At 55.1% G+C, this 10,451-nt stretch overlaps 1 protein-coding gene across 3 annotated transcripts; it reads left to right on the forward strand.

Annotated features, from left to right (window-relative positions):
• Nucleotides 1-845: 845 nt before the first annotated feature.
• On the forward strand, nucleotides 846-9,812 carry APLP1 (amyloid beta precursor like protein 1). Of its 3 annotated transcripts, none has more exons than XM_037039694.1 (17): nucleotides 846-1,076; nucleotides 1,939-2,082; nucleotides 2,910-3,042; nucleotides 3,254-3,366; nucleotides 3,602-3,735; nucleotides 3,848-4,032; nucleotides 4,474-4,604; nucleotides 4,993-5,067; nucleotides 5,951-6,109; nucleotides 6,188-6,316; nucleotides 7,151-7,250; nucleotides 8,036-8,143; nucleotides 8,351-8,425; nucleotides 8,605-8,675; nucleotides 8,912-8,974; nucleotides 9,117-9,260; nucleotides 9,376-9,812. In XM_037039694.1, exons 1-17 carry the CDS (start codon nucleotides 930-932, stop codon nucleotides 9,472-9,474), a joined length of 2,010 nt encoding a protein of 669 aa, XP_036895589.1. In that variant the 5' UTR covers nucleotides 846-929; the 3' UTR covers nucleotides 9,475-9,812. The 3 variants fall into 3 exon arrangements, with proteins under 3 accessions (XP_036895589.1, XP_036895590.1, XP_036895591.1); XM_037039695.1 differs by having other exon boundaries at nucleotides 847-1,076; nucleotides 8,399-8,425; XM_037039696.1 differs by having other exon boundaries at nucleotides 847-1,076; nucleotides 8,402-8,425.
• Nucleotides 9,813-10,451: the final 639 nt, after the last annotated feature.

Genomic DNA, 10,451 nt, shown 5'->3' on the forward strand with positions numbered 1-10,451 from the left:
AACGGTCATGGAAAATATAATAAAAATGAAATGTTAAAAAAGAGAGAGGGAGGCCTGGGATCCCTAATAGGTAGTTCTGGGGTCAAGAGTGTTGTCTGGGATCTCCAAGGTTGTGGGTGTGATCCACAGTCAGGGCACATACAGGGATCGACCAATAAATGCGCACGTAAGTGGAGCAGCAAATCAATGTTTCTCTCTCTCCTCCTCCTCGCTCTCTAAAATCAATAAATTTAAAAATTTTTAAAGAAAAGTGGGGAAGGGGCTGGGCACTTTGTATCATGGATCCTTGAGCTAGGAATACAAGTTCCAGACACCCGAGACCTTTGGGAAGCAGAGCAGGAGGCCTGGGACTCTTGGGGTCTTAGGCGGAAAGGGCTAGGAGCTTTGTCTCTGGTCTTGAGAGTCTGGGCCCAGACTTCCCGGATCTGAGGAAGAAGACTGGGTCGAAATTGCTGTGTTCTTGATTGGGGAAATTTTGGAGGCCTGTATTCTTGGACACTCAAGAGAAGAATTTGTTTGGGCGGGGGAGTGGGAGATGGTTCTCCAATGCTGACAATCCCTGGAAGAGAAGGAAGTGGATCTGTGAGTTGTCTGGGTCCGAGGGAGGACAAAAAATCCATAACCGCGGGGCCGTGATCCACACTCCCGGGTAGGTCCTTGCATGGGGTGGGACACCTGGAACCTTAGGAAGGCGGGGCTTGATGCTCTCTCCCGAGAGCGAGCTCCGGAGCTGCTAGACAGAGCGCTGAGCTGCCAAGCTATTGTCCTGGCCGGGAAGGCGGGGCCGGCGCGGGGCGGGGCTGGCGGCGCCAGCGCAGCCCGGGGACGGTGGGAGGAGGCGGCGGCGGAGGTGGCGCTGGGAGCTTCTGTCACCGCTGGGGCAGGGCAGGGCGGGAGTGTAGGGGACCTGAGGGCGCGAGAACCCAGACATGGGGCACGTCGGCCCCGCCACTCGAAGTCTGGGTCGCTGCCGGGGCCTGCCGCCGCTGCTGCTGTTGCTGCCACTATTGCTGCTGCTTCTGCGCGCGCAGCTCGCCGTCGGGAGCCTGGCCGGTGGGAGCCAAGGCGCGGCCGAGGTGAGGCCCGGCAGGGTCCTAGGGGATGGGGGAAAGGGCGGGACCCGGCCTCCGGGCCCCGTTGCGGACATGTCCAGAGCAGAAAGCGCAGTCTTTCCATTCAGGCGGCAAGCTCCCAGGCGCCCCTAACAGAACGAGGCATTCACGGACCCAGGAGTCTAGGCCCCAGCTTCCCATCATGTGTCGTCCCAGCCTGCTCCTGCCGCCCTCAAACCCTCTTGACCTAAGTGACTCAGCCCCAGCCCCTTCCCCACCTGAACATAGGACCCACTAAGCAGTAAGACATTTAGATCCAAGAACGGGGGTCCCTTTGCATCCTCTGAACCCATATGAAGGCCCTGCAGCCTCCTATGACCCAGGAGTCTAGACTTCCAGCCACCGCTCCCCTGACTCGGGAGGTGGTTCTCCAGCCCTCAAGGGCCTTAGTGTCTAGGTCTGCAGAGCCCTGAAGCCAGGCCATGTCTGTCATCTTTGCATCCAAGAATGGGAGCCAAAGCTGGAGATGGAGGGAGGAGGGGCCAGAACGCTAAGGTTCTGACCTCCTCCCCAGCGATTCAGGTTTAACCCCTTCTGGCTCAAGTGCGGCTGCGCCAGGGTGCAGGGGGCGCTTCTCTCCGCCACAAAAAGGCTGCGAGAATCCTGGGGGACTCAAGTCGCTATAGCAACAGGGGCGCTGGGGCACCTAGCCCAGTAGGGGCTGTATCCCAGGAAACCGTACCTCTACCGAGGCGGGTGCGCTGTGCTTGGTGGAGGGGGGGGCGGTTCTAGGGTTTAACATCTGGGTCCTAGGGAGCATAGCACCAAGGGGTCAGCCTACCAACGTTCCTAGGGCCCTCACTGACCCTTTCGCCCACACACGCAGGCCCCCGGGTCGGCACAGGTGGCTGGACTGTGCGGGCACCTAACCCTTCATCGCGACCTGCGCACTGGCCGCTGGGAACCAGACGCACAGCGCTCGCGACGCTGTCTCCCGGACCAGCAACGCGTGCTCGAGTACTGCAGACAGGTGGGCGGGACCTACTGAGAGGGTCGGGGCAGCTGGTCCAAAATGGGGGGGAGTGGCCCGAGGGAAGCTAGACTTTCGAAAGGTCGGGAAACCAGGGGTCTAAGAAGGCTGGGAAGCTGGGGTCGTGGCCCGAAGGGAAGTTAGAATAGGGCAGGACCTGTTATCGACAATCTAGGTCACGAAACAAAGCAGAAAAGAACAAAAACGAAAAGAAAAAAAAGAGAGAAACTAGGTCAGGAAAGAGGAGAACTTTGCACAAAAACCGTCTAAGGAAGGTATCCACCCAGCGAAATGGTGGGTAGGCGTATGGGTGGGCGTGGCCAAAGGGGGGTCTTTGACAAAAAGACCTAAAGGGCCAGTAAGATAGGAAAAGCGGCGGAGCCCAATGAGAGTGGAAAGCTAGGAGATGTGGCTATGAAAAGGAAGGGAAGGGGCACTGACTGAGAAGCAAAACAGGGAGAGAGGCGAGGCTTAGGAGTTGGTAGAATCCTTGGAGAAATGAACCTGATTGCGGAAGGGGGCCGGGGTGACTAGAAGAGCGGTGGGCTTGGCAGAATTGAGTTTATGGGCATCATGGAGGGACCTTTGTAAAGAAACTGGCCAGACAAAGCGGAGGGGCCTAAGGAAGGCGGGGCTTTTAAGGGAGAGTTACTAGGGGGTGTGGCCAGTGGTCATACTGGTCTTAGATTTCTAAGACCAGTTCTATGAAGAAGCGGGACCTGAAGAGGAGAATTCCTTATGAACACATGTAAAGGGACATGGCCAATAGAGAAGCGCGGCTGATAGGGGCGGGGCAGTGGGTTGATCGCTCCACCTGGTGTCCCCAGATGTACCCGGAGCTGCAGATTGCACGTGTGGAACGGGCACCACAGGCCATCCCCATGGAGCGCTGGTGCGGGGGTGCCCGGGGTGGCCGCTGTGCCCACTCTCACCACCAGGTTGTGCCTTTCCGCTGCCTGCGTGAGTCACAGGCTGGGGGAGGGAAATGAGGGTGGGGTTCCCTGAGGGGGGGGAGAGATTCTGCGCCCTGGTCTAAAGGGTCACATTAGGGAGTTAGGTGCCTGGGTCCTGAGTGGTGCAGAGAATCCTCTGAAGTTAAAGAGTCTGGATTCTGAGGAGGGTGAGGTTAGTGGCTGTGGAAGGGTCTCACTCTGGTTTCCCCATTCCCCAGCGGGTGAATTCGTGAGTGAGGCCCTGTTGGTACCTGAAGGCTGCCGGTTCTTGCACCAGGAGCGCATGGACCAGTGTGAGAGTTCAACCCAGAGGCATCAGGAAGCACAGGAGGTCGGGACCCTGGCCCATCCATTCTCACCCCTCAAAACCCAGTCCAGTCCCCTAATACCCCCCTCTTTCAGAACCCAAGAGTCTGGATCTCAGCCCCCCTCTTCCAATCAGGACAGAACCAGAAAACCAGGCTCCCAGCCCCATCAGCCTTCAAGACTCAGACATCCAGGCCCCTCCTTTACCCTCTCTTACCCGCCCCCAATTCTGTATCTGGACCCACTCACTCTTCCCACAGGCCTGCAGCTCCCAGGGCCTCATCCTGCATGGCTCGGGCATGCTTTTGCCCTGTGGCATGGATCGGTTCCGAGGCGTGGAGTATGTGTGCTGCCCCCCTCCAGTGACCCCTGACCCATCTGGGACAGAAATTGGGTGAGTGGGAGGGAATCTTCTAATGCCCATCCCAAGGCTTCTGAGGCCGGAAGTGGAAGCCTAGGGGCCTGGGCCCCGTGTTCTCATTGCCTTGGGTCTTCTAATTCCTCAGTGACCCCTCCACCCGGTCCTGGCCCCTGGGGGGCAGAGTAGAGGGGGATGAGGACAAGAAAGAGGAGGAATCCTTCCTACAGCCGGTAGATGATTACTTTGTGGAGCCCCTACAGGCTGAAGAGGAAGGCGAGGAGGAAAGAGTCCCGCCTTCAAGCTCCCATCCCTCTGCAGTGGTCAGCAAAGGTGAGGCCATTTCTGAATCCTTAGTTTCCTCCACCCTAGAGAGAGGATGATTTGGGGAGCCTTAGGATAGGAACATCTTTGGGAGGGACCTATGGGGGAGAGATCTGACTGGGGGGAATGCAAGGGGTGAGAGCAGTTTGGGATAAAGTAGAGGTGGAAGATCTGGCCTGTGGAGAATGAAAAGGGTGGTTTGGGGATACCTGGAAGGAGCCATTTGGTAGGTCCTAAGGATTATTTCATATTGGAGGATGGCATAATGGATTTCTAAGCTTTTCAGGGATAGGCCCAGTCCAGAACTACATTTCCCATAAAGTTAGGCAGCAGTTATGACTAAACCACATATGGTGGTTTCCAGTGCACTCTAGCAAATGTAGTTCTCTGGGTAGAAAAGGTGACCTGGAGATGGCCTTCAGGCTGATCCCCTGATTCCTGGCATGGCAGTGACTCCTACCCCAAGGCCCACAGATGGCGTGGATGTGTACTTTGGTATGCCTGGAGAAACCAGTGAGCACGAGAGTTTCCTGCGGGCCAAGATGGACCTGGAGGAGCGAAGGATGCGCCAGATTAATGAGGTGATGACACCGAGGGTCCTAGGATTCCCCCACAAAGTAGAGCTCCATAAATACCAGGAAATTTCACAGGGACAAGCGGGACTATCTCCAAAGGCTCTCCAAAGTCTCCCCAGGCTCCTATCAATCCCCAGCTCTCAACTGCGTCACCCCTACAATAACCAGGGATTTCTAACCCATAGAATCCCATTGAGATGCCACCAGATTCTAAGGAAATTCCAGTGCATGGTACTCTTCCATCTTAAATTTCTTCTGAGTATTCTCTCTTGGGAATCCAAGAACCAGTGGGACTTAAGGGATCTGGAGCCTCCAAAGTCTTGAAGAAGGATTGGGGACCTCTCTGGCTGGAGCAGAATGGATTCTAGAATCCTGAAATTGTCCCTGCCCCCAGGTGATGCGTGAATGGGCCATGGCAGACAACCAGTCCAAGAATTTGCCTAAAGCTGACAGACAGGCCCTGAATGAGGTAGGACAACCTGCAGCTGGCCCTACTCACTCATGCCTGTCCACTACCCGGGGCACATCCAGTCTTAGCCCGGCTCAGGCCTTGTCCCAGTCTCATCCAGTTCCACCCCTTCCCACTTACATCAGCCTCTCTCGGCCCCACCCCCACATTTAGCTCCTCTCCTCTTGGCCCAACTCAGACCTGACGTTGTTGTTCTCCTCAAATTGGCCATGTTTTGCCCTAACTTGTCTTAACTTGATTCTTACCCCTGAGAACTGGCTCTGGAGTCCTCTCCCACCTGGCCCCCTGCAGATACAGTGAGGCCCTTCTCAGTCTCTCTTTGATGCGTTCCTGTCCGTTAGGCCACACCCCTGACTTTGGTCCTTCCCGCCTACTCTCACTTTCACTCAGTCTGTCCTCAGTAGGCCCAGCCTCATGTTTTTCCATCCCACCTCTCTCAACCTCACTTAGTGCAGCCCTACCCTCTATAATCACCACTCAAGTTAGCCATTCCCCGAGTTTTGCTTCCTCCTCATCCCCACCTGCCTTAGTCTCATTTGGGCACAGTCTGTCTCCAGTTTGCCCTTCCCAGGCCCAGAGCTCCAGCTTTACTTCAACACTTCCTTTCACCTAAACACAGGCCAACTCTGTTCCTAGATTGTTCCTACAGAATACAGTGTATGCCGCTAGCTTGGCTCCTAGTAGGTCTGGGGTCTGCCCTGTATCCCCACCCCTTCCAGTCAGGGTCCTATGATCTACTCACACCCCCAAGCTGACCCTGCCCAGACCTAGACCCACTGCGCCCGCCCTGTTTGGCCCCGCAGCCCTGCCTTTCCAGAATGCCATGGACCCTGGCTTTCACCCATCTTCACCTCTCCTGATCTTGTGTCCACCCCCTTGCTAGCACTTCCAGTCCATTCTGCAGACGCTGGAGGAACAGGTGTCCGGTGAGCGACAGCGCCTGGTGGAGACCCATGCCACCCGAGTCGTTGCCCTTATCAACGACCAGCGCCGGGCTGCCTTGGAAGGTTTCCTGGCAGCACTGCAGGGAGATCCGCCTCAGGTGTGGGAGCTGCGGGGGCAGAGGGCAGAGGATGAAAAGGGCTGGGGCAGGCCTAGGCAGCCTTCATTCCTTCCACAGCCAGAGCGCGTCCTGCTGGCCCTGCGGCGCTACCTGCGTGCGGAGCAGAAGGAGCAAAGGCACACTCTGCGCCATTACCAGCACGTGGCTGCCGTGGAGCCTGAGAAGGCCCAGCAGATGAGCTTCCAGGTGCTCAGATTCTTCCAGATCTCAAATGCCATTTGCTGTCCCTCAGACTCTAGTCTCTTGGACCCCATACCTCAGACTCTTTGGTCTCTCATACCCTCTTTCTGTCTCTTGAACCGCCTTCCTCTCTTTTGTGCCTCGGACCCTGTTCACTCCCTTGGGTTCCTACTTCCTGAGCCTGGAACACTGCCCCCGCCTCACCTCCTTGGGTGTCTTTGACATCCTCGTTGTTTCTCAGAACCCCCCTCCTGTGCCTTGAACTCTGTTTCTGTCCTTCAATTCTTCTTTCTCCCTAACCCTGCTTGTTTTCCCTGGAATCCTTGTGCTAGGCCTTCAGATCCTAATTCCTATTTCTTGGGTGTTCTCTTCCTGGGCTCCAAGTCTTGCCCTTGGGCCGTATCATCTCTACATGACACTCCAATCCCACTTCCTCTTCTGGAACCCCTGCAAACCTCACTTTCTATTCCTCGGATCCTGTTTTTGCCCCTGCTAACACTTGTCTCCATTTCCTATCTTCTGTACCATATTCCTTGCACTCTGTATTTACCGTGTCTCTTCTGCTGCACTTTCCTAGTAACTACCTGTTTCCCCATGCCTTCCTTTCCCAAGCCTCTCACTTCCTATCTTCTGCACATCTTTTCCTTTTCTTTGTATTCTGTTTCTTCTCCTCCGATTTCCTTCTTCCTGTAGCCCAATTCCTGGCCCTTGTACCTTCCTTCCTGTCAGTTCCATGTGCTAATTTCCATTGACCCCTATTGTCCTTCCTTCACCCTGCCTCAGTTTCCCTATCTCTAGCCTACATTGCCCAGTTCCTCCCTCATCCTCACTCCCCCACAGGTACAGACCCACCTTCAAGTAATTGAGGAAAGGATGAATCAGAGCCTGGGGCTGCTGGACCAGAACCCACGCCTGGCTCAAGAGCTACGGCCCCAGATCCGTGAGTACATGTGCCCCTGCTTCCCGTTCCAGGTCTCTAAGGGTAGATCCTAACTCCCAACCTTTGACTGCTCCCCCCCGCCCCCCCTCACACTTTAGTTACCTATTTCTGTGGGACAAACACCAGAACTTACTGATTTGTTCCAAATCGACCATCTTCTTTGCTCATGATCCTGGCCTGGATTCTGCTGGGTGCTTTTTCTGCTGATCTTGCCAGTAGCCACACATGCAGCTGGCAGATCAGAGAGGGGCTGGGACTTTGGCACGACTGGGCCTCACCACCTCTCCATGTAGACTCGGGCCTCTCCTCTCCAGGGAGTCCCTTCATGTTGTTTCTCCAGCAAGATGCCTGGACGTCCTACACTGTGGTTCAGCCTCCCCCAAAATGAAAGTGGAAGCTGCCAAGTCTTAAGACATGGGTGGCCCACATTCTATTGATTAAAGCAAGTCACAAACCCAGTTCAAATCCAAGGGGAGGAGCCTACACAAAAGCACACGACTACCAGAGGGTGTGACTGATCCCAGCCCCAGATCGATCGTGACTTCCTCTGCGTCGCCCACATTGAACCCTGATTCACCTGCTCTACGAAGAGGCCATTCTCTTGCAACTTCAGCCTCTATCCTCCCTTCCAGGGGTGCCTCCCATTAGCTCCCCTTTCCCAGATCATCCTTATGACCACCCCCAGTCACTTTACTGTTTCGATGTCATCCATTCATCCGGTGTGGGGGGTTTTGTGGAGTCCCTAAGCTCAGGACCTCAGCTACCTTTCTGCATGTCCCCCTCAGAGGAACTCCTCCACTCTGAACACCTGAGTCCCAGTGAACTGGAGGTCCCTGCTCCTGGGAGCAGCAGTGAGGACAACAGAGGGCTGCAGCCTCTGGATTCCAAGGATGGTGAGTTAACCCAAGTACGCTTAACCTCAGATTTTGGGAGACAGGCCCCCATCCTAGTTTCTACTGCCCCAAAGTCCAGGGGCGCCTCAGCTACCACAGCGTGTGGGAGAGGCTGGGGAGGAGTGTCTAAGTTTACAGAGTCCTCTGTAGGATCCTTGATCCTTCTGCCTTGGACCCTGGGAGGGTGTCCCTCCCCTTTTCCTTCAGTGAAGCTCTCCTCTCTTCCCTGTTCCCCATGCCTCTTCTGGCTGCCAGCAGACGCCCCCATGGCCCTACCAAAAGGTAAGTATCTCACAGAGTAGACCACCACGAAATCCCAATGAGTCTCCAAGCCCAAAATGGAATTGAGAACCCCAAGCCTCCTGGGGTGGAGTCTGGTGCCCCTCTGACCCCTTCCTCAGGCAGGGGCAGCACCACTCTGGACTCTCAGGAATGAGCTAGGATTTTGGGGGGTGGGGTAGGGTCCACAGAACAAGATGCTGCACCCCCTGGGAAAGAGAAGCTGTCCCCACTGGAACAGTATGAGCAGAAGGTAAGTCAGTCAGCCCTGCCGGCTCCTGAGGGAGCCCTGGGGACGGGGCTCAACTTGAAGGTCTGAAGGAGGGGGGTGCTAGGGGTTTGGATTCCTTGACTAAGGGAAGAGGTACTGAGAACATGGGCTTCAGGATCCTAGGGAAGATGAGGGCTGGGAGTTGACCTCTCTGACACTAGGGGAGAAGGCGGCTGGGGCCCAGATGCCTGGCTCTCTGACACCTCCTGCTCCCACAGGTGAATGTATCTGTTCCAAGGGGTTTTCCTTCCCATTCATCGGAGATTCAGAGAGATGAGCTGGTAAGAGGAGGAATGTTTTGGGTACCAGAAGAGGAATGGGGGGGAGAGGTCAGAGGTCAGTGCCTAGGCCATGACTTCCAAAGCCACCCTAGGCCCTGGCAAGCCTCAAAGATGACCCCTGCCTCGTCTTCTCTCTCTGCAGGCGCCAGCTGGGACAGGGGTGTCCCGAGAGGCCGTGTCCGGTTTGCTGATCATGGGAGCGGGTGGAGGCTCCCTCATCATTCTCTCAGTGCTGCTCCTGCGCAGGAAGAAACCCTATGGCGCTATCAGCCATGGAGTGGTAGAGGTGAGAGACATAAAGACGTAATATGGGCAGGGGTCCAGAGCCTGGGCATGAAGGGGCTGTAATATCTGTAGTCAGGTCCCTGCGCTCCACTGTCCCTCCCCTGTTCTTGTTGCAGGTGGACCCCATGCTGACCCTGGAGGAGCAGCAGCTGCGTGAACTGCAGCGTCACGGCTATGAGAATCCCACTTACCGCTTCCTGGAGGAACGACCCTGAACCGGCCCCCCTTTACCCCTTTGGCTGAATCCAGACCTTTCCCCTTCCTGGAAAGCCAGAGCCCCAAACTCCCAAACTGGGAAAGGGGTCTTGAAAAAGTTCATTTCACACCCTTATGAGAGGGCTAGAAATTCTTACTTCCCTTTTCCAATTCCAAATCCCATCCCTAAGATACCCCCAGGTATTCCCAGCTGCTTCCCTGCTTGGGACCTCCTCACCTTAATTTATTTTGTAAGTTAATTTATTGTTCTTTAATGTGACCACCAGCTTGGTCCCGGGAATTCACCTCCCGTGTGTTGCCCACTAACATCCCAATAAAGCCCTCTTTCCCACCAGGCCATCCTGCATATTTCCGGGGGAATCAGTGAGTAATTGTAGTTCCGCTGTTATGCGTCCCGACCAGGGATCTTTAAATCTGGGGTTGGGGAGGGGGGCTCAGAGCCCTAGGATAGGCTCTTTGTGCCCACTCTGGAGCTTCCCCTGATGCTCAACAGAATACTTACTGGGTCCCGGGGTAAACCCAGGAGGCTGGGCTCTGGCAAGTTTCCCCTGCCTCCTACTCTCTCATACATAATCACACACGCAATATTCACCTCCAACCTATGGGCCTGGTAAGGGCTTAGGAATCTTTTCTTTTAAAAAAAAAACGATTTAATTTTATTAATTTTTAATTTAATTTAATGTTAAATCTTTCCCGAAGATGCATTTATTGATTTGAGAGAGAGAAGAAGGGGGAAACAGAGAGGGAGAGAGGGAGAGTGAGAGAAACATTGATGTGAGAGAGTAACGTTGACTGGTTGCCTCCCACATGCGCCAGGGACAGAATCCAGAACCTAAGTACGTGCCTGACCATGAACTGAATCCACGACCTTTCAGGGCTCAGGATGACACTTCACCCGAAGGCTTAGGAAACTTGAAGCACTTTCCCTCTTTCCAAGTCTTCATAACTTCTTGGGGAGACTATAGGAATCCCCGTA

The sequence above is a fragment of the Sturnira hondurensis genome, unplaced genomic scaffold (assembly GCF_014824575.4).
Source record: "Sturnira hondurensis isolate 20B ecotype Veracruz unplaced genomic scaffold, ASM1482457v3 Scaffold0025395, whole genome shotgun sequence".
In the NCBI taxonomy this organism is placed as follows: domain Eukaryota; kingdom Metazoa; phylum Chordata; class Mammalia; order Chiroptera; family Phyllostomidae; genus Sturnira; species Sturnira hondurensis.

Coding starts and splice junctions, on each gene's coding strand:
- APLP1 (XM_037039694.1), top strand. CDS start 930: ATGGGGCACGTCGGCCCCGCCACTCGAAGTCTGGGTCGCTGCCGGGGC. Junction 1,077..1,938: donor GGAGCCAAGGCGCGGCCGAG/GTGAGGCCCGGC, acceptor CCACACACGCAG/GCCCCCGGGTCGGCACAGGT. Junction 8,676..8,911: donor TGGAACAGTATGAGCAGAAG/GTAAGTCAGTCA, acceptor CTGCTCCCACAG/GTGAATGTATCTGTTCCAAG.